The following is a 22,625-nucleotide window of genomic DNA, read 5'->3' on the forward strand; positions in this document are numbered from 1 at the left end:
AGTCAGTACAGTCAGATTTACTAATTTTCTTCTGTGCCTTTGTAAGTGGCATGGGAAGTAGTGGCTTACTGTGAATTAAATAAAATGGAATTAAATTATGAATTAAATTAAATTATGCACTAAATGAAATTAAACACAGAGTAATACTCTGAAGTTCTGTTCCAAGAGCTTGCATTGAAATCTTTACAAATCCATGTTTTTTAAATAAATCCCAGGGCAGCATGGTCAGAAACGTTATTATACCCATGTAATTTGCGTAATTTTATTTTGCTGTTGTAGACAATGTTGCCTTGCAATTTGAATAAGGCTTTCTCACTTCTCTTCCAGATCCCTGTGTAGTATATATGTGTTTTTTTTTCTGTCATGATTAAAGATGTCTGCATTTAAATTATAGTTTTAGTGGCATGTTTTAATTTTAAGACAGTCTTCAAAGTTATTTTGGGTGCAGTCTGACATAAATATGTCTGTTATTCTTAGTACATGTGTTTTTGAATACTTTCTTCTTTTCTACAGTTTTGTAATGGTTTTGAAAAACTTTCGGTGTTTTAGAAAAGATATACAGACTTCTTGCTTTTTTTTGTTGTTGTTTTTATTGTTCAGTCTGGACAGATGCATAGACTGTAACTTGGTTAGGTCATATGAAAATTATTTGCAATGAGAGTTCTTTTGACAGTGTAGGGGAAATATTTTGCCTCTTCAACTGTCTACTACGCTTTCCAGTCATTCCTCTTGCAGTTTCATAGACCTGCCATGCCTCCTCACTCAAGGGAAGTGAAGAAGCTTAAAAAGGAAGAACCTCTTTCTCTTGGTTGGATAGGTGCTGTCCTGCCTCAAAATCAGAGTGTTGCTGCATTTAGACAGCCTGTGAGCTTAGTAAATTATAATACTACGTATGTATCATTTGTTATTAGGTAATAGAATGGCATTTGAAGATGGAGGAACTCCATCTGCTGGAACTTAAACTCAATCGAGAGTTACTCAAGCAAAAGGAAGAGATAAAGTATTTGCGTAATATCATTTCAGAATATGAATGTACAATCAATAATCTGGAAGAAGAAATTGTGCAGCAAAACAAGGTATATATTTCTGCATGCTATTAGAAAACAACATATTCTTTATTTCGTTAAGTGATTTTAAAAAAGATTCTCTGTAGTAAGATTTGTAACATAGATGTTTCTTTCTTGGTTCATTAATTCTTTCTAATAGCACATTGGAGTATTTTACACTTTGATATCTCTTCTTTCTGTTCAAGTTGGTTGTAAAATACCCATTGATTTCAATAAATAAAATGTCATTATCAAACATTTGTTACAGCTTCATGAAGAAAGGCAAATGGCTTGGGACCAGAGGGAGGTAGAATTGCAGCGCCAATTAGATGTATATGATCATCAGCAAAATGAAATACTTAGTACAGCTCTAAAGGTACACAAACACTGAGTTAACTAAAAATAAACTGAGAAGCACATTTTTCAGAGCTGTCAGGTAACAGGAATATGAATCTTTCTGTACAGTTAGAAGAAGCCACAGGATCAGTTCCAGACCCTAATTTGCCTCTCCCACAACAACTTGAGCTGGCTTTGAGAAAGATTCGGGAGCATATTCGAATAATCGTGGAAACAAGGGCAACCTGCAAATCACTAGAGGAGGTAATTAAATGTTTAAATTATCACATAAAGGATAAAGGTTGTATTTTTAAATCTTTATTTTTTTTTTTATGTAACAAATATCCTTTTATAAATGTCCATCAAATATGCCAATTCCCTTAGAAGTACTTTAACTCAGAGAGAATGTAGATAATAGATTTATTTTTAGTCCTGTGTTATTTTTTCCATTGGAGCAAATTACTGGGGAAAATTTAGATCAGTCCTGTAGTAAGGTAGGATGCTCTTGCTGTACAAAATTCAGTTGACTGTATCTAGTTAAATTTACTTTAGATACTTCGTGGTTCTTAAGCAGTCTTAAAAACACCACCTTCTTAATTTTGATAGCACAAACTGGGGTTGCATAAGTGTATAAGCAAAAGACACCATGGGACTTTTCTGATGTAGTAGTAATTCCAAACAGCCAAAACTGAATGCAAAAAGCCCTTTAATGAAGTCCATTTAAACAAATCTTTCTGGTACGTTTTTTAAAAAGAATTTTTTTCAGCATTTTAATTCTGTAAATGCAATAATCGCCTTTTGTTCTAGAAATTAAAAGAAAAGGAAACTGCTCTGTGGAAAGCCGAACAAAATGTCTTATCAAGAGACAAAGTTATAAATGAACTAAGACTTCGTTTACCTGCAACAACAGAAAGAGAGAAAATAATAGCTGAATTAGGCAAAAAGGAAGATGATCCAGAGTACCATCATGCAATAAAAATTGCTCATCAAACCATTGCAAATATGCAAGCAAGATTAAATCAGAAGGAGGAAGTGCTAAAAAAATACCAACATTTGCTGGCTAAAGCAAGAGAGGTAGTTATGTTTTGCATAAATTTATTTCATTTTTAAGGCTTTAATGATTCTTTGTTAATCTCATTGCTAGTTACCTCAGAGAGAATAGAACTTTTTTTTTCCTGTAGAAAGTTCATGTAGAATATTTTAACTTCCTTAAAGTAGGAGACTTGCTCAGTCAAAAGGTTTATGTATGTGGTATTGGTCTAGGAATTAAATTAGTGTGACAGGAAGAATATTAAAAATTTGCTATGAAAACTGCACTCCATATAGTGTACATCCACAGAATTCTCAAGTATTTACAATGGTGATCTGTGGACTGCATCTTGTTGTGAATTTGAAAAATATACAAAAGATATGCATTTATGGAAAATATACTTCTTAAATATACTGTAATTTAAAATATGTTTTAAAAATATAAACCTTGTGTTTATATTTTAGCACATTCTTTATATTTTTACTATGTATAGTGAGTCATAGTTGGTGAGGAGCATCACCAACTATTTTGCTTTTCAGCTTTTATCCTGTTGCACCACACTGCCTGCGATATAGCTTAAAACTGCAGTGGTGGATTTTTTTTTCCAAGAGTAAGTACTAAAAAGAGAAAGAAAAAAAAAAAGTATAATCATTGAGTATAACAAGAAGAAAAGGATTTTAAAAACTAGAAGAGTTAGAGGAAAATTTGGGGAGTAAGGCTGATCAATAATTGAGCAATTGATGTGAAGAGTACTGCAGTTTCATGAATTTCTGGATTAATGTGCATCAGTAGAGTTGCATTTTTATTTTGAACTAACAGGAACAAGAGGAAATCGCAAAGAAACATGAAGAAGACCTTAGAGTTCTACACCAGAAGTTAGACTTATGTACAGACAATTCCCTTAATAAATTCAAACAGACTGCTTTGGTGAGTTATGTGTATTTATGGCATTAGTGAAATTGTTTCCAAATTTTGAAAATTGTTGCTCAAAAGAACAGTTTTGTAGTCACAAGTAAATAATGACAAGAAGAATAAATGGATGGTTGATATAAAAAGAACTCAGAAATTGATGAAAGAATTCAAGACAGTTGGATTAGAGGACAAGTATAAAAAACAAAGTTACCGCCTTAGTATAGAGTATCATTCTTTATATTGTAATGTATAGACTTCTAGGGGATGGAGGGAGGTGTACTTTTTCTATATTCTTTTTATTCAGTCTTTGGTTGCAATAATACCATTTTTAATACAGGTTTTCTCTTGACACTTTATGATAAGTTGACACCTACATTTATTCTGTAGATTGTTCCATGTACGACGTTCATTTCCAAGTAGCATTACTGTTTTTTTCTGTGAACTAAGAATTGCATCTCAGTAGATAAACATGATAAATATTAATACTCGTTTATGTTTAGGATTGAGTTTATAATGTATCACTAACACTTACCTTTGATTTAAAGCTTAAAATGTTTATCATACACATTTGTTCTGTTTTACAGGAGTTAATGGAAAAGCCTTCATCACTTCCCAGCAGCAAACATTTCCTCCGTTTAGCTGAAATGGAACAAACTGTAGTAGAACAGGACAATTCTCTTGCTTCACTTGTTGGCAAATTGAAGAAAACATCATCTGATTTAGAGAAGCAAAAACAAATTACTTTAATGAAAATCAAAGAATTTGAGACTATCAGAGCCCAGTAAGTTTTTAGGCTGTTAACATAAGTCACAGTTGGTCAGCTATGCCTTGCTGGTACTGACGTGTTCTGTTGAAGTGAGCATGTTTTTGCTGAATTGTAGGTTTGGCTGAAAAAACTAACTCGAGAGTTACCATGGTTGGTAAATATAAATATGATCTATTTTGGTTTTGTGGCCCTGTATCAGGGCAAATATTGAAAAATCATGGCTGCAGAAATGCATTTCTGTTATTAACGGTGTGCCATCCAGTGAAAAAGTATTCAGTGAGTCTTGGTATGTGAGTTGTCTTTAAGCTGTCATGATACTCCACCCATCCTGCCCCCATCCACTTGAGCTTGCTGCCTTTAGGGTTTAAACTCATTAAAATTTAACCCCTGTTTAAAAGGGGGATAAAAAGGATGATTCTTTCCTTTGCAGTTAGGGATAGGAATTAGAATGAAAATGTTCTAGTCTCATTATGTTGATACTCTTGCATAATTTCCTTATTAAGTGGAGGCATTCTTTATAGAGGCAAGGAGTTTTTTGTTTATTTGCTTTAACAGTAAAAAATACAACACTGTGCCTTCTGTTATTCATTTGGAGTTTGCTGGCTTAATTATTGCAGTGTACCCTATTAATTCTTATTTTATATTAGGCTTCAGGAAAAGCACACAGTTGATGTGGAACAATTGAAAGATGAAGCAAATGGATTGAAGAACTTGTTATCTCAGATGGAGAAAGAATTAGCCAATGTAAAAGCTGAACTAGAAGCTCAAAAAGAAGCAAATAAAAGAGCGCCCACAGCAACACTGAAAAACCTGGTGGAACAGCTGAAGAGCCAGTTAGCCATAAAAGAGAAGCAGCAGAAAGTTAGTCAGCAAAAAATGCATACTTATGTCACTAATGAACGTAAATGTTTAATGTGGCTTAATACTTAAGAATTCTCTGTATAAGTACAGCAGGAGGTAGAATATAGTTTCATAATTTAACATAGTAAAATACAATCGCGTTTTGTTGTTTTTTAATGTTCATATTTGCAGCTTCTTTGCTTATAAGAACTTGTATTGGTTATTTTTAGGCTCTGAGCAAAGCACTTTTGGAACTCCGAGCAGAAATGACCGCTAATGCTGAACAGCAGATTATTTCTGCAGCATCACAAAAAGAGGCATATATGAATGTCCAGGAGATTGTTGACAGGGAAACAAAGGGGCTCATGGTTAGTACTAGGTAATGTCTTTCTATTCCATCATTATATTGCTGTTAATCCTGATTTTTTTTTTATTATTTTTTCCCCTTTAGACACAGATAGAGGAATTAAATAATCAGATTTCAAAACTTACAGATAACCTTAAAATAAGTAAAAACAGGGAGAGTGCTTTGTTAGATGAAAAGGAAGAGTTGAACCAAGAACTTCAGAAGAAACAAAAAACATTCACTAAAATAATGAGAGAAAAAAATGAAATCGAAAAGGAGAATGAAGAACTGAAGAAACGGATTAGGAGACTTACCAGTAGCATTCAGGTAGAAGTGATTTTTGAAAAAGTTTTGATCTTGGTCAAGTTTCTGCATTAGATGGGCTGGTTTGGGGTGGGGGGAAGAGTAAGTACCTTTGACATGCACTGAAACTGATACTTGATCTAAAAATCGTTGTTTGCTCATCAGCTGGGTTACATGTGAGCTATTACCTTTTGCTGTTGGAAGTATGTCTCAAATAGAATGAAGAGGCTGAAAAATACTTTTTACCTTGAAATAATGTGAAAGTCTGAAGAGTTGAATATCTACCTTTAAAGTTTCTTTGAAAAATGGTTGGTTTGAATTTTGTGATCTTCCTGGCTGTCCTTATTTCTCCATTCTGAAGAGACGGGAAGGATGTACAGTATAATTGTCTAAACTTCATTTTTTAATTTAAGTACTTGCTGATTATTTAGTTTAGAATGCAACGTTAAATTCTTGAAGTATTGTAACGTAAAGATAATTTCAAAAAGGTCATTTATGTTGTAAGCTAATTCCACCAACTGGAATTGAAGTCCTTATTTTTCAAGAGGAGAAAAATACTTAAGTAGTAGTCATTAAACTTTAAGTTGGTGAAAGTTTGTAATTTTTCAGAACAAAGCTGATGAGCAAAATCTGACAGATGTACTTCAGAAAAAAGTTAAAAAGTTGGAAAATGAACTTCAGAAGAAATATGAAGAAACGGAAAGAAAAAGCATAAGAGAAGACAAGGTATGTGATAAATACTGAGATTGTGGCTTTGAAAGACATCGTCAGCTTAGAGTACAGGCAGTTCAGTTCTCCCCACTGCTTCTGAAAACAACAGCTAACCAGCCAAACTTTATCACGTCAGAAACACTTTCAAGACACTTTTTCAAGTTCCCAGTGGTCTTTGTTGCAGCTCTTGCTGCAACAGTAGTCTAAGTGCTGGTATATTCATGTTTTCCTGCCCTTTTTGTAGAATTAAAGATCCATTATAGATTATAGAAAACTAAGATTGTATAGGTATCAGTGAATTATGTAAGAGATGTCAAATGCACATTTGTGAAACCAGTACAATGATGAAAATATGAAGTACCTGGGAGCAAGAGCTGTGAAGGGATGATGTCTGCATAAGTTATTGTTCTTCACGGTAACGGTCTCCACTCATAGGCGGTTCTGACCTGATGGAGACGAGTTCATTTTACCACTTTTTTTTTTTTTTTTTTTTGTTCTTTTGCTATTTCAGAAAAAAATTACTGGCTTGTCACGGTAATCATAAGGTATACTAGAACATTATAGCGTGCTTGCATGACATTCAGACTCTTTAATATATTAAATATGATTTTAAGACTGAACTTATACTTCCAGTTAGTTTGAGAATTTTTATATACTTGTTGCTCAGTGTCTAAAGATATTTTTCACAAACTTTTTTTTTTCCTTTTTGCAATAATTTACTTTCTGGCCATTTTTTAGTAGCAGTAGCTGTTTAGAGTGAAGACAAAAGATTACAGGGTTACAGGGACTAACTGAGGGAAGGGGAAAGTTCAGCAAACAAACAAAAAAAATTGCTTACAGGTGATTTTTCAGTATTCATTTGTGATCACAGGTACAGGTTTTAATTGATATATCATTTTATAGCTACATGATTGTAATTGTAAGCAGAGATTCTATTTCTCATAGAAAAAATCAAATGAACAGTGGTACAGCTTTGCAGCAAGGGCATATAAACTCCTGTTGAGCTGCAAGAAAAAAGATAGATCCTGCTGTAAACTGGCATAGGAAAGCACTTCTTTTTCTTCAGCTTGTCTTTTTGACTCACCTGTAATTCAAACTAAAAGGATGTATTTCACAAGCAATCCTAATTTCCAAAAATGTATCACTCCTTTTCTGTAAAATGAATATTAAAAGGTGAGGATGAATTTGGTAATAACATTAAACTTCATCAGCTTTATATGCCAGTCACTACAGCAAGTTTAAAGTATCCAAGTTGGACTGCTCTTTACCTAACTACGGCTTAATGTTTTAAATTTAGAAATGAAAAATACACCATGTGTGTTTTTCTAATGTGTGTTCGCTTAAAAAAAATCAAAAAGAAGTACATAATTTGTTTATATGCTTCGCAGACCTCCAAGGAGGAAATAATTAGGTGGGAAGAAAGCAAAAAATGGCAAATCAGAACGGAAGGGATGCGGAACAAACTAAAAGAAAAGGAAAAAGAAATGGATACTTTGGTCAAACAGTTCAGTACGCTGAAGGAACTTTATAATAAGTAAGTTGTGTTTAATGCATTCAACTACAAACTGATGGCATAAGAGAAATACAGATGTTTGCCACACAATTATAACAGCTTGTTGTGTTTATAAGATTGATGCCTAGATTTGACCTTGCTATTGAGATTAAAAGAATAAATTAATTTTCAAGTAGCAGTTACTCCTTTAGTATATACTTGTAAAAGCTTACAAGTGTATTTAGAAGAAGCTGTCTCTGAATAAAACTAATTTAAGCTCTTTATTATGCTTCTCGTATATAGTGTTCTGTTATTTCCGTGAAAAAAGTAACAGTTTCATGAAGATAGGCTGTTTCTTACCTTGTGTTATTTCACCAGACTGCTAGAACTGGATGCGCTGCTACTGTCATCTGCTGTGCTACTGCAGTACTAACAGTTCTAGCATTATGAGATAGAAACCTTTAAAACAACAACAAAAATAAAAAATAAAACCAACCACTACATATATGCATGGCCTCCATGAAAGTTGTTTACTTCAGTACAGTAATGGCAGGGTTTTACAAATAAAATATGTAGTAATGATGGTTGTTGATCATGACCAAATGATGATGGTGGTTGTAGCCGTTGTCAGATTGTGGTTTGAAACAGCTTCAAATTGGCATTCTTACCAAATCTTTCAGGAATTTCACATAAAACGCAGGTGAGACCAAGTGATTCATAATATGCATGCTGCTAACTTCATGTTTGCTATTTTTTCTAATATTTGTGATTTCTTTATTTATATTTATTTATTTATTTATTTGTAAAGCTGTCTGTCTATATGGTAACCACAATAAACAAGAAAAGGGAGTGTGGTACACTGAGCAAATAAATAGCAGGTGTGGATTCTTTAAGATAGAAAATATTTTCTTCTAAAGAAAACAAGTCAGCAAATAAAGTTTTAGATGCAAATTTACTGGATGTTGCAGGGCTGAAAAAGAGAAAATTACTCTACAGAAGAAACTGAAAACTACTGGTGTCACTGTTGACCGTGTTGTTGGAGTAAGAGCCTCAGAGACTGAAAAAGAACTGGAAGAACTAAGAAAACGGAATCTAGATTTAGAAAATGAAGTTGCTCATATGAGGTGAGAGGCATTTCAAAAGAATCTATAAAAAAAATAAGTAATCTAAATGAGAAAAAAAATCTGTGGGAGGAAATCAACTGATACAACTAGAAAAAACAGACCAAGTTGCAAAAGCCCTTCTTTGAGTTTGTGATGAGCAAACTTAAAGCTGCTAGGGATCAATTGTGCATATTCAGAGAATATGCAGCAATGGTTTGTTATTCCAAACATTAAATAATATGAAAAACATAGCTCTTTTTATGTAAAATTGTAGTTCTAATTTCAAGTTGGGGAAAGATACTGGAGCTGAGAAATTGCAATTATGGAGTGTATTCATAATCACTGTATCTGTTATAACAGTGGCTGGAGTGCCACGGTAACAGAAGCTGTACACATCTCAAGAGAGCAGATTCCTTTTCCCAAAATACTCTCGATTCATGGGGATTAGTTGAAATTGTGTATATGGCTGATTTAGTATAACCAGTCCATTAATACTAGAAAGTTCTGTCCAGTAATCGAGAAGTTTGTTTGTTTTACATAAAGGAATGATTTTCTGCATTAATAGCCATGTATTTATTCTGGCTTGATTAATTTTTGTATGTAGAACACAGCAAGCAATCCCACGAGATTCTGTTGTAGAAGAGTTACATTTAAAAAACCAATACCTCCAGGAAAAGCTTCATGCATTGCAGAGACAGTATTCAAGAGAGACATATTCTAGGCCCTCGGTAAGTAAAATCATATACAATCATATTACCTATATTACACCTATGTAACAAAAATAATTGTTACCCATTTACTATTCTGTATCACTTGGCAGATTTTATTTCAGATTATAGCATTCTAGAACAGGATATGAAATACTCCATTTATGGTGTTAAAAAAAAAAAAATCTAGATTCTGTGTTCTGCAGGTAGAAGATGAAATACTCAACTTCCTAATGTGAAGAAATTAAGGATAGATATTGTCATATACACAAGTCTGCAACTGAGAGACTACTTTTATATGCCATATTAATTGAAATTTCAGCATACGTGGTTTGGGAAAATTCTAAGCTGCATTCTAGTTACATTAATTACATTAGATGTTTTTGTTTGGTTGGTTGTTGTTTGTTTTGCTTTACAAAGTTCACTGTATTATGAATATTGAATTACTAGGTTATTTTAATCCTTCAAGACACAGATTTAAAAATTCAGCCTACGTTTCTTTATTTCCTGTTTCATTTTACTGTCTTCTGCTTTTCTTTCATGCTTCATTCTATCTTCAACTTGAATCAGAGTACATGTTACCAAATTGAACTGACCAACTCTGTTCCTGTCAGTATCAGTAAACAGGAGTATTTGAATTACCTTGAAAAGAAACCTATTTCAAATAGGGATGAAATCAAACATCAGACTAATCTTAGAATTACTGGTGGCAATGAAATAGATGAGAAAGCAGGCATACAAACATTGATCGTGCATAATGAAGGTTGTGAGGCTACGAAAGATGCAAGTGCTGAAGTGTCTTCTGAACAGCACCCTGAAGATAATGAACAATGCAAGGACACAGATATTTCTTGGGAAGGATTGAAAAACACCAATAAAGCTGAAGATGTTGAAGAGAATCAGAGTGATAAAAAAGAAAATATAACCCAACCTGAAAATGGAAAAAATAATGAGGAATTTGAAGAGCAGGAGAGGAAGCAAGAAATACGCAAACAATCAAATGTTGATGAAAAAAAAAGTGTAGAAGAGCCTTACATTGACAGAATGAGCTGCAATCAGTCTGATTCAGGAGAGCCTTCTAATCAAGCTAACAACTATGAAGCAGAAAAAATAAATGTCAATAATGAAATGAATCAACACACTCCAGAGAATAAATGTGAAACTTACCGAAGTGGTACAGAGGGAGTTGTAATAACCCCAGAACTCTGTGAAATGCCTGAGGTTTGATGTTATGGTGGTCCTCTAGCATTTCTTCTGTAGAAATGACATAGAATTAGAATAGTTTGATCTTGGTAATTCAGTGGTCTTGAAAGCTCTGCAGGGATATTAAAGTGGTCCATAAAAGCAAATCCTAGACTTTCACAATTTACATGTATGTCAGCTCACAAGTAGATCAAAATTACAGAATTAACAGAAGCTTAGAAAGTTTACAAATGATCACAATGATGCATGCAGCTAGTTGATGACCTTCATTCTTTGAAACTTACAATGTGTTATACTTAGAAGAAGCGCTATATTGAAGCAAGTACTTTATTTCTGTCATTGTTAGTGTAGAGTAATGGCTTATATGGTTAATTACATAATCACGTAAACAAAAACTGATTATTATCAAAAGATTTTACTAGTGCTGGGTAATAATTTTCCATATACCTACAATTGCAATTGGCAATATAAGGCATATAAAGTACTCAAACGTAGGAACTAACTCGCTCTATGATCTGTTTGACTTCAGTGAAATTCTTACGCCATATGTAGTATTTAATAAACAGAATGCGCCCTTAAAATCAGATTCTGTTTCTAGGTACAGTGTCACAGCTTACCATACTCAGTAGCTTTTTTGTCTGTAGACTTTGAGCTTTACTTCTAGGCAATAGATTGAGACTTAATTCTAGTTTGACACTTGTTTTATGGGTTTATACTAATTTGTAACCTTTCTATAGCGTTTAAGCAAGCAGATCTCATTAGTTGGTGATACAACTATGATCAGTTATGTTTCACAAAATTTCAGGGGGGAAGAAATTCCAGAGAGATAGTATCCTGTTCTTAGAGTATTTTTATCTTTTTTTTTCTGTGAAAAATAGTAACTTTCTCTTGCTCTTTATGAGCTACAAACAGGTACAACGAATATATAGTCAAATTGTTTAATAATAATTTACTTTTCTCCCTGTTTTCTGAAGACGTCAGGAGTAGGATCAGATGATCAATATCGAAGAGGACAAGAAGTTCTAAAGGAAAATTTAAGATTATCATCTGAAAATGTTGAGTTAAGATTCCAGCTAGAGCAGGCCAATAGAGATTTGCCAAGACTAAAGGTAACGTCTCTTTACCTTTTGTCCACTTTAACCTGAAACAGGTTAGGGGATCTCTTAAAAATAAACTGTTTTTTTTTTTTTTTTGTACATACTATTAGTGTTTTTATGCAAGATGAGAAAGCTTGGTAGAAATGATGAAAAATGTCATTGCAATGTGAAATTCATTTATTTTTATTTTTTTCAAAGTAAACCAGTGGTAACTTTGCTACTATTCATCTCAGTTTGAAATCTAAATATATAAGGTGCTTATTAATTTGTTTTTTGAGGACCAAGTGGGTGACTTAAAAGAAATGTGTGAACTTCTCAAAAAGGAGAAAGCAGATCTTGAACAAAAACTGGGCAATGTTAGAGGGGTAAGTATCGTAACAGCATTTTTCATCACTATTATATGAAATGAAAATATGAAAAATAAAAACATTTTATTAAAGCTAAATTACCTGGAATAATCTGAAAGAAAACAGGCATTGTTCTTACTTGTAAAGTGTTAAAATAAATTAATGAAATTCAGTCAATAGGACTATTAGAGGGAACAGAGCTACAATATTTGAACTGTTGTGGCCTAGTTTTGTCATTTGCATTAAAGCTATCTTCAGAAATGTATTTGTACCAAAAATAGGAGTTTACAGCCCTGGTAATAAAAATTATATTCATGTATTTATGTAAATGTGTAATACAACTTTATGATTTAAAAAGGTAGGAGTTTGATTTGATGCAGCTGTTAGAAAGTGTAAGTTATTGTTAGTGAAGCTGGGTCTTTTACTATACAAGATGACACTTCAAATTTACTCAGCTGTTTTAATAGAGCAAATTATTTCAAAAGTTAATGGAAAAATGATTCAGGTATGCTGAGTGTCTCTCCTGTCACTGACTTGTCAAACTATTTGTGTGGCCTGTGCTTCCTAGAGGAAGCAGACTTAAGGAAGAGTCTTTGTAGCTTTTGAGGTGTACAAGGAGAATGATTTCTGCTTCTGGGTACCTGGAAAAAATGGTGTATTTCCCATTCTTTTTCTTGTACGTTGCAGGGACTGCTTGTGTATTTGGCTCTCTATTATGAGGTGGTAATTTTTGGATAAGGCAATCCAGTTTATAAAACTGCTTCATTCAAAGGTTCTGAGGAGGCAGCAAACTTTAAATCTTCCTTCCTTTCCAGACACAAACTGGTAGAGATTTTTCTTTATTTCTGCCATGTACCAGCAAAAACCTCCAAATTTCTTAAGTGCTTTTAGAGAAGCAAGAATAGGTAATTCTCACTTTCAAAACTCACTCACTATATAGGTTTATGCAGAGTTCCTAGTACTAAATTCATCCCTGTTTTCTGCTATACTGTGGTTCTTATCTCTGTGGAAAGAAAAGGAGGTACTTCATGGCCCCAGAACTGGAAACAGTGGCATTGTTAAATCATTATTGCTGAGGAAGTCCATTGCCACAAAGAATGTAAGAAAATAAAAGCCTTCGAACACCCTTTAACAGTTTATCTACATTATAAATGAATGCAGTGGAAGAAGAAAAATAGAGAATTTTATTGTCATTATTAATTAATTTATTATCATTATTATTTATTTACTTGTGCTTTAAGCTGTAGTTCTGCCACTCTAATCCAGTAGAAATATGGTTGCTAAAAAAAGGGCCACCTTACTCTGTCAAGCTCCCATACAGTCATTATTTTTTCTTTATCTTTAGACAGTGTTAGCATTCAAGCATGGTCAGTTGGATCAGGAAACTGCTCTACAAGAAAAACTTGAGTACTTTGATTTATTTTCATAATGTTTCACTTTATTTCATAAAATACAGCAAATTTTTAGACTTAACTGCAGCTTTTTTAGGTAACAGGAAATGAGGGAGCTGATATGTTTACCTTGGGGGTAAATATATCACTAGACTTTTCGGGGAACTAAGTATGCAAGAATCTTTATGATTCAAGACACAAACTATGACAACTTTTCAACAAATAGAAAGCAGTGGAAAAACATGCCATAAAGCATGATTTGGAGCATCTCAGAATGTTAACTTGAAGTATTTACTTCACTATGTTTTTTCCCCTCTGCACAGGCTGGTAGAAGTGGAAAGACAGTCCCAGAACTGGAAAAAACAATTGGTTTGATGAAAAAGGTTGTAGAGAGAGTCCAAAGGGAAAATGAAGATCTGAAAAAAGCTCCAGCTGTGGTTTCTAATGTGAAATTACTTGGTCTTGAACAGGAAAATGAGAAGTTAAAGGTACTGATTTATATTAAATAACTATATTTAGATAGCAGCTTATATACAAGTTAGTAGGAAACTTTAACAGTAAGCCCATTGTTGACATTGATTAGTAAAGAAGTGTTACCAAAATATCAAATATGAAACTTGTAGAACACAAAATCAAAACTTCCTTTTAGAATAATAAACTAGATGATTTATGTAATGGCACTTTTTATGTTAAGAATATATTTAAACATTATGAAATATAGTGTGCTAGATAACTAACTCTGATGTGGTTTAAAAATAGAAATTGGAAATTTTCTACTAAGTGATGTATATGTATTTTAATAAACTGTTTACTATTTAGTCTGAAATGGAAAAAATGAAACTTCATCTGGGGGGGCAGCTGAGTATGCATGATGAATCTAAAACCAAAGGAATGGAAAAAGTCATTACTGAAAATGAGAGGCTACGAAAAGAGCTGAAGAAGGTACGATCATTGTAATGTATCCCTTTATTTCCAGTAGTTACTGGATGTGTCTTACTTTTTAAAAAATGGTTGAAATGAAACAGATGCTTTTCTTAGTATTAGTATTGCCATGACCAAATTCTTAATTATATGTGGAGAGGAGACATTCAAGAAACAGGACAGGAGAGAATGTGGAAGTTTTAGTGCTGGTGATCTGAGATACCATGTATATAGGATGCACCGTCAGCACTTAATCTCTCTCACCATCTTTTTAGATAACCCAGTGCTTCATAGGAGGTTATCTATTTCATAAAACTTTGTTTTTATTGAACAATAGGAAGCTGACAGTGGAGAGAAGCTACGAATAGCAAAGAATAACTTGGAGATATTAAATGAGAAGTTAACCATACAGCTGGAGGAAGCCATTAAGAGGCTAAATTTGACTGAGAACACAGGCCCTCAGCTTGATGAAGCTGACAGGAAAAGCTGGAAATCAGTTGTTGTAACAAGGTAGGAATGGCGAATGAAGTTCCTTTTCATTCCTCTTTAAATATTAGCAAAAAAAATAAAGACCTTCATTTTCGTAATTTTTCTGTCCTCTTTTGAAGATACTTTTAATATAATTTTCTGGTTTTATATTAGTATGTACAATCAGTATATGGATCTCTGATATGAATCCAGCAGAGTTCTACCATCCTTAAGTACTGGTCTTCTTCTTTCTTCAGATCAGCTGTAGACTCCTGGATAGTTTTGTGTTCCGTGCTACTCAAATGTAGTCTTTGTGCTTTGTAGAGTAATGTCAGCATTTTTGCAGAATATAAAAAGCATGTATTTCAGTATGTTACCACAAAGACTGCAACCTGGGGAACGGAAAAAAAAAAAAAAAAAAGAGGAGTCCCACAAACTGCATTTTCCAGCGTGGCTGCATTTATTTATCTACATTTAACCATGTAAACATGCAAAGGTTGTTAGGAAGCCACTGGGATTTCCATGCTCCTGGGGACCTGTGCTAATGATCCCTCATATGTGTTCTGGAGGGCCTGAAGGCAAGTTGCAGTCAGCCAGGTGGTCCTGCTAATTGTAGTAGAAGGGAGAAAAATTCAGAGACTCGCATTGGATCATCTTTTACAGTATTTATAAAAAGAATTGTGGGAATCGCCAACTCCTAGATTTGTAGTTAGAATTCAGACTTTGAAATCAGAATCAAAAGTCACTTTTGCTTTGATAATAATAGCAAATGTTTACAACTCTTTACCAGTCAGTTACCTGAAAGTTACTTATCAGTTGTTCTAAAATTCAGGTACCACTTGCATCACTGAGGGTAGAACACACTAAAGAAAATAGTTTTATGACACCAGTTTTTACACTGCAACTTAGGCACACTGTATTATTTTGTCAGTACTTCTGCACTTAGTTCAGATGCTTTTTCTATGACAACCTACTTTTAAAGGCTGGACATCTTAACTCGACAGCCTGAACTACTTTAATTGCATTTTCTTATTTCATAGAAACAAACTGTTCAGTACTGTTTTGTGGTTTGTTTACAGAAAGTGTTTTGGGGAACAGTCAGCCCAAAACCATTGCCAGTCCAAAAAGCATTACTGTTTACACCTGCTTTCAGAAATGAGCTACAGCCAAGGAGGCTAGTCTGGTCTCTCACTGGCATGTTTAACGATGAACACATTGATACAAAATATGAAGTTTGATATAATATACATTCACGTGAAAACAAAGAATGAAGGAGAATTTTATCCCTCCTTGAAGCAAGGGTTTTTAATTGGGTATCATCTCTTGTACTGTCATGTCTAAAAGGACAAGAAACTGAAACACTGCTTATGCTATTAAGAGAGAGAAACACCCTCTATCCTGCATAGGAATGGAAGAGAGCAAGTTTTTGCAGAAAAATACTTCTATCCGGGGATGACCTCAGGGCAAAGTAAGCTCACATGTTGCAAAACAGAAAGAAACTTGTCTGATTGCAGACCAGGTCAGACAGCTGTTGAGCCTCAGTCTGTCTGCTCCCGTCTGTGATTTTACCCGCTTCTTAGTTTTACACTGCCACAGAATCTGTTGGCAGAGTTTTGGTGCTTCTCTGAGATGTTGGCTGAGGTATTTCACTTCACTGAGACTTTAGAAAGCTGTTCCTTTTTTCCCCTTTCCTCCTAACTCCGCAGTGATGTAGAATGTCTTCATTGCAAGGTCAGATGACAGCCATATTACTGGGGAAAACTGGCTGCCAGCCACAGGAGGAAGAAAAGGATCATGCAGTAAAGATGGTAGGCCCTTAACAGCTTGCATTAGCATTATGTGAGAAACAATCTGCAGCCAATAACAGGCTCAGGCAAGGATCTCAGTGAACTAACATTTTTATTCACAATTGCAAGGGCGGGCGTCCTGCAAGCAGGAGCGTGCAGCAGAAGTGTATCATAACCTTCTATGCCCTGTTACCCAATGCTTGATTTTTCCTCTTTGGCTCAGTACTACAGGTTCACAACGCTTGTTAACGCTTGACGCTTGTTACTATACCATATGTTCATTTTTATTTGACCAAGTTTACCTTGTTAATTTCTCCTCTTCCTCCCCCTCCCTTTTTTTTCTTGTGACTGGAGGACCCCATGATTTTTTGATTTTGCTGATTCTGCAACTGTTTGTGTTGTTTTTCTTAGCCATCCTCCTTATTTTGGGACAGCGGTACCTTCCATTGTCCCTTTATCTGCTTAACATACCCACCAGTGTTATGCCTGCACAATCATTTTTGAATATGCAAGGTTAGTGGAATTTTCCACTGCAAAAACACAACTTTAATTCTTACAATTATCAACCCAATAGTTTGAATATTTTGAATACCTTTTAGTTCACCTCTTTGAAAAACATTTGTACCTAATTTTTTTTAGTTGATATAGGTAGGTGTGTGTGTACAGTGACTAATTAATTGTACTTGACTATTTCAAGTGGTGTGAGTAAAAATTTTTATTTGCTTTAACATGGTTTGAGATTAACATGATTTTAAAGTAAATGAATAACATCAACCTAGAAAAGCTAACCTAGAGAATCTTATTGGTGCATTTCATCATGCAGTCCACCTCACGCACATTTTCCAAAGTATGTACATGGTAATAAAAAGTCCTTGACAGGGCATCATCCAAAAGTTTCATCCAGGTGATCCTTGGGATTCTACTGTTTAGCAGATAGCAAGGTATTGGAGACTATCACTACCTGAAAAGCCACTTCAGAGGGGAAGCTGGATTAGGTAACCTCCAGAGGTGCTTACCAATTGACATTTCAGTGATTCTACAAAATCATTTTTGTAGCCTTGCATGTCTCAAAGAAAACTGAATCATTCTCAGACTACAGTTACTCCAGGGCAAAACATCATTTACCGTAGAATTTTTTTTCTGTTGGAGTCTTCATTTCCTGTATCTGTCTTAAACTTTTTCTCAGTACATTAATTTTCCATAAATTTTTAAATTACAGTACTATAAAAGTATGACACTGAAGTGAGACGTGACCCATGCACACCACTGCATCAGCTGAATGCAGTAAAAGACATGCATGTTTTTAGTACGAAGTAGGCTGGGATATATGTACAGTACAATAGAAAGATTCCAGGCCCTTATTGGTAAAGAAACAAAGTAAGGTCAGCAACAGTGGAACATTTGGAAGAGCCTTTTTATTCAAAAATCACAGAAAAACGTTTCTTGTTATGCTTCATTCAGCTTGCTTATTAACAGGATCAGTAATTATTTTGAGGCCTCTGCTCCAAACATATTTTAGAATGCATTTTACGGCATTTCATCTGTGTGAGAATATTTTCATCTCTATTTCTGTAAATGCATTAGCTTTTGCTCTTATCTTTCTCTTAATATTATTATTTTTTTTTTTTTACCAGGATGCATGAAACAAAGTTGAAGGAACTGGAAATGGATATTGCTAAAAAAAACCAAAGCATTACTAACCTTAAACGGCTGCTTCAGGAGGCAACAGAACGTGAACATAATGCTGATAAAAACTTAAAAGATCTGAAAGAACAGGTGAGTAAAATCTAGCCAGATGACTCTGAGAATAGATTAATATTAATTTCATTCTAATATCTGTATTGGCAGAGTATATTATTTATTCTCTAACCCACAAGGTTTGTTTTTTTTTTTCCAGTCCAAATTGCCATAATTTTACATTTAGATACTTCAGGATTAATAAGGTTTACTACATATTACCTGTATATATTCATGACTTGCACTTACTGAGGAAATAATATTTCTCTGTAGTTTTATTTTAGTTGCATTGATCATTTGAAGCCTGGAAGTATAGATGGTTCATGTTGTCTTAAAATCATTCTAGCTTGGTCATCACATTGAATATGCCACAGGAACATTCCTCTTTCTTCCAGGTCATTTTGGGGGGACTGAGTCCCTAAAAGGATTTCCATATCTCTTTCCAATATGGCATCTTACACACAGTCCTTAGCAAATATATTTCACATATGGAAGAATTCTTGAATTTTCAATTAAGGTTATCTTTGAAAAGATATCTAAGATTTTGAACTTCAAGTATGCCAGAGATTTAGTCCTAGCACTATCCACCTAGATTAGCTTCTATCTTGCACTGGCCATTCTCAGAGTAAAGTATTGAATACAAGGGATTTTCAATATAAAAGTCATATATATTATTATCCAAGCAGTTGAACTTGTTCAATAAGCAGAACTTAGAATGGAGTTCTGTAAAACAATTATTTTGTAAAGCTTTGCTTGGTTTCACTTTTCAGTTTAAAGTCAGAATTATTAACATAAAGCATATACCAACAGCAAAAAAAAAAAAAAAAAAAACAACAGACAATTATTTTATTATGTGGTATGACTCTGGGGCATCACATTTCAAGGTTTGTTTTGTGTCTCAAATGTAGATGATGGCATGTGGTCATGGTTAACTCCGTTTCAAAGAAATGGAGACTGACTGTCAAAGAATTTTAGGTAGTAGAATAAAGTCTGTTGCTAACGGTAGCCTTATGGGAGTTCATAAATTGTCACTGTATTAAAAAAAAAAAAAACAGTTTCACATTTGAAAGATTTTAACTTTTTCCTCCTGCAACTTCTACTGAAAGGCACTTCCACAAGCTAACTCCCTCTTTGTTTAGAAACCTATTTCTACTTTATGACTGCAGGTCATTTCTAGTCAACATCATATACATTTGCTTTTTAATTTAAAAATCACAGGCTTTTCAATATCACACTTAAAAAGGAACTTAGACACTTAATACACTCCAATGAGCATGTTGGTAGTATTTTTATGCACCTTTACGTATATCACTTTCGTAAGCATATCTATAAATTATCCTAATGTCTCAATCCATGCGTCTAACTTTTTTTTTCTGTAAATCTGGCTTGTGAATACTTACTTCTTTCTTTACCTTTCATGAAATATACAGCACTAACCTGTACTAGCTTTAAAAGTACTGTAAATAACTAGAAGGCTTTGCAGAAAATGGTAGTAAGGTAAACACTTTTTTTCCCCCTTTGTACTCAACTAGTACTAAAAGGAAAATGTATTTATAATAGACATGTATATAATAATATGTTTATATAATAGACCATTGTTAAATTATATTTTATATAATAATCTATTTATAATATATATAAAATTCACTGTTAGTAGTATTTTCATTTATTTTATTAAGTTATGCCAAAGAGAAGTAATTCCATGATTCCCTGTGAACTGCAGTATCTGTGGATACTGTTTTCAATATTAAGACTTTTTTTTTTTTTTTTACCTTGTCTTAAGGTTGAGCTTCTCAAACACTTTTCTGAAGATGCAAGGACAAAACAAGGCCTCATCAGGGAGCTTCAGCTTTTAAGGTACTGTATTCCTCGGCCAATACACATCAAATAAGAATGATCAAGGAACAGACATTGCTATTTTTATTTATATTATTAGATATTCTGAAACATTATGATGATTTTTAAAAAATCTAAAATTATTTTATATTCCAGATCAACTAATAATCAATTAGAGAAAGAAAAGGCAGAACTAGCTCACCAGGTGGAAAACTATAAGCACCACATACCTACGCATACAAGTAAAGGTCCTGCAGCTGGTAATCTCTTTCAGTACCTATAATAAAGATCTTCATGTATTTTGGGCCTAAAACTATTTTTACTTAATGTGTGCAAGATGGTAATAAATCCACAGAATTATTTGGATTATATTAATGCTGAAGTACCATTAACTGGAGCAGATTAAGGTCTTTGATCTTTGAGTACTTACACAGCCTTTTTATAGGAATTATTAGTAAAAATTTTCTACAATGAAAGATCCAGCCTAATAAGAGGCTGGAATCTTTGCAAGATTTCCTATCCCAAGAAAGTGGGTATTTCATGCTACCATTTACTTCATAAACTTCAGAAGACTGTTTGTAGGGTTTGTCATTCATTGAAACCTAGGGCTTCAAGCTGCCAGGGAAGTGTCTATTTCCAGATACCAGCTCTATGAATGATTTAAGAGTTAGCAGGCCTCAGTCCCATAGGGAAAACAAAGGAGGCCATGCAGAGCACTACACAGCAGTGCACTGCCGTAAGACTGGGGAGAAAAAAAACACTTATAATCATGAATACAGTTTAAGATCCATAAACTACATAATTTCCAAAACTCCTGCATTTAATTCAGAGAAACTGTACATATTGTATTTCTCAGAAGTGTGCCACTAGACTGGCCATGGGAGTACAACATTTAGTCACAAGAATTATATACCACCACCTAATTTGTGCAAGAACTAAAGAAAAGCCCACGACTTGAAATTTTGGTGGTTGTTGATCACAGTTGTGTTTATACACTTCTACTGTTTCAACTTTCAAGAGAAGCAAACCTACTGTAACAAAATTGTTCATGTGATTGATTATCATTACCTTAAATTTCCTATCAAGTTGACATTTTTTGCAGGACCTAACGAAATTGTAGAGAAGGACAAAAAAGACAAGGGAATGACAGATGTAGCTGACCTCCAGGCACAGTTAAAAGCCTCAGAATTAGAAAAACAGCAATTAAAGGTGAGTTGCAAAGATTATCCTTGGCAAGAGCATCCTTTGCAAAATTATGGTTGGCTAGAAAGAGCTATTTGATATCCAAACTAACACTAAAACAACACCTCAATTTCTAAGCATTACATTTATAAAGCAGATTGTGTTGTTCATTAATTTGCTGTTTCTGGGTAGATTTTTGTGTCTCTGTAGTCAAGCAAGAACTCTGAAGAAAAAGGCAAAAAAGCTGTTGACGTGTATTTCCTAAGTTCTGTATATTGATGGTACTCGTTTGTTCTTTTTAATAGGAAGAAACAAAAAAGCTGAGAAAAGAACTGGAAAACTTCAACCCTTCCTTTTTTGAAGAAATTGAGGATCTGAAATATAACTATAATGAAGAAGTAAAAAAAAATATTATTTTGGAAGAAAGATTAAAGCAGCTTTCTGAAGAGTTTGGCATTCAAGTGGATAGTCCAGCCAATGTTTCCATTGATTAGGCTAATGTTTAGTATCCTCGATATTGATATAGAAAATAAATTCTGGGGCAGTTACATAATACTGATTTATTTGTCTATTTTCTTTCTGGAATGATACAAATTATTAAAGTTACAATGGCTTGGCATACCACAGCATGCAGAATTGGATTAGACGGTGGATTGTGGCACACACCAGTCAAAATGAAAAACAGCTTTATCTCCCCCAGACACACAGCAATATTAATTCAGAACAGTAATTGTGGTTATATGTATTTTTTCAGAAGTCCAAGCTTTCAACTCCACTTAGAAGTTCAGAAACTCTGCATGCATACTGTGTATGCTGAATTCCAGATCAATAGTACTATATAATTTATTCTTGCTGTCTTGTGCTGTAATACATCTTGACTATGGTTGTCTCTTATAATATCATTATTTATATTTACTGAAATTTTACAAAATTCAAGAATGAACAACTGAAAATAAACAGTATTCTTCTATATAAATAAATGTGCAGTTATGTTAAATTTTACATTTTATATACTTTATACAGATGCGTACTTTATAGTCCAAATAAACAAAGCCCACTCAAAA

General features: G+C 33.8%; 1 protein-coding gene across 9 annotated transcripts in view; it reads left to right on the forward strand.

The window, feature by feature from the left end:
* CEP290 (centrosomal protein 290) overlaps positions 1 to 22,625 on the forward strand; it is a 54,294-nt gene extending 31,669 nt beyond the window's left edge. For 6 of the 9 annotated variants that reach the window (XM_083821374.1, XM_083821377.1, XM_083821378.1 and 3 more), the window contains 23 exons: positions 912 to 1,076; positions 1,315 to 1,422; positions 1,512 to 1,646; positions 2,190 to 2,456; positions 3,232 to 3,339; positions 3,909 to 4,105; positions 4,738 to 4,951; positions 5,161 to 5,298; positions 5,382 to 5,603; positions 6,189 to 6,305; positions 7,679 to 7,824; positions 8,751 to 8,906; positions 9,490 to 9,613; positions 11,770 to 11,904; positions 12,171 to 12,257; positions 13,954 to 14,118; positions 14,450 to 14,572; positions 14,889 to 15,061; positions 18,441 to 18,582; positions 20,327 to 20,400; positions 20,536 to 20,639; positions 21,482 to 21,588; positions 21,867 to 22,625. In XM_083821374.1, the coding sequence (XP_083677500.1) occupies positions 912 to 1,076; positions 1,315 to 1,422; positions 1,512 to 1,646; positions 2,190 to 2,456; positions 3,232 to 3,339; positions 3,909 to 4,105; positions 4,738 to 4,951; positions 5,161 to 5,298; positions 5,382 to 5,603; positions 6,189 to 6,305; positions 7,679 to 7,824; positions 8,751 to 8,906; positions 9,490 to 9,613; positions 11,770 to 11,904; positions 12,171 to 12,257; positions 13,954 to 14,118; positions 14,450 to 14,572; positions 14,889 to 15,061; positions 18,441 to 18,582; positions 20,327 to 20,400; positions 20,536 to 20,639; positions 21,482 to 21,588; positions 21,867 to 22,055 (3,396 nt within the window). In that variant the 3' untranslated portion in view covers positions 22,056 to 22,625. Of the gene's footprint in view, positions 1 to 911; positions 1,077 to 1,314; positions 1,423 to 1,511; positions 1,647 to 2,189; positions 2,457 to 3,231; positions 3,340 to 3,908; positions 4,106 to 4,737; positions 4,952 to 5,160; positions 5,299 to 5,381; positions 5,604 to 6,188; positions 6,306 to 7,678; positions 7,825 to 8,750; positions 8,907 to 9,489; positions 9,614 to 10,162; positions 10,814 to 11,769; positions 11,905 to 12,170; positions 12,258 to 13,953; positions 14,119 to 14,449; positions 14,573 to 14,888; positions 15,062 to 16,725; positions 16,828 to 18,440; positions 18,583 to 20,326; positions 20,401 to 20,535; positions 20,640 to 21,481; positions 21,589 to 21,866 lie in introns of those variants that run through there. The other 3 variants (XM_083821381.1, XM_083821376.1, XR_014578637.1) reach the window with 3 other exon arrangements.

This window comes from Anser anser (assembly GCF_964211835.1).
Source record: "Anser anser genome assembly, chromosome: 1".
NCBI classification, from domain to species: domain Eukaryota; kingdom Metazoa; phylum Chordata; class Aves; order Anseriformes; family Anatidae; genus Anser; species Anser anser.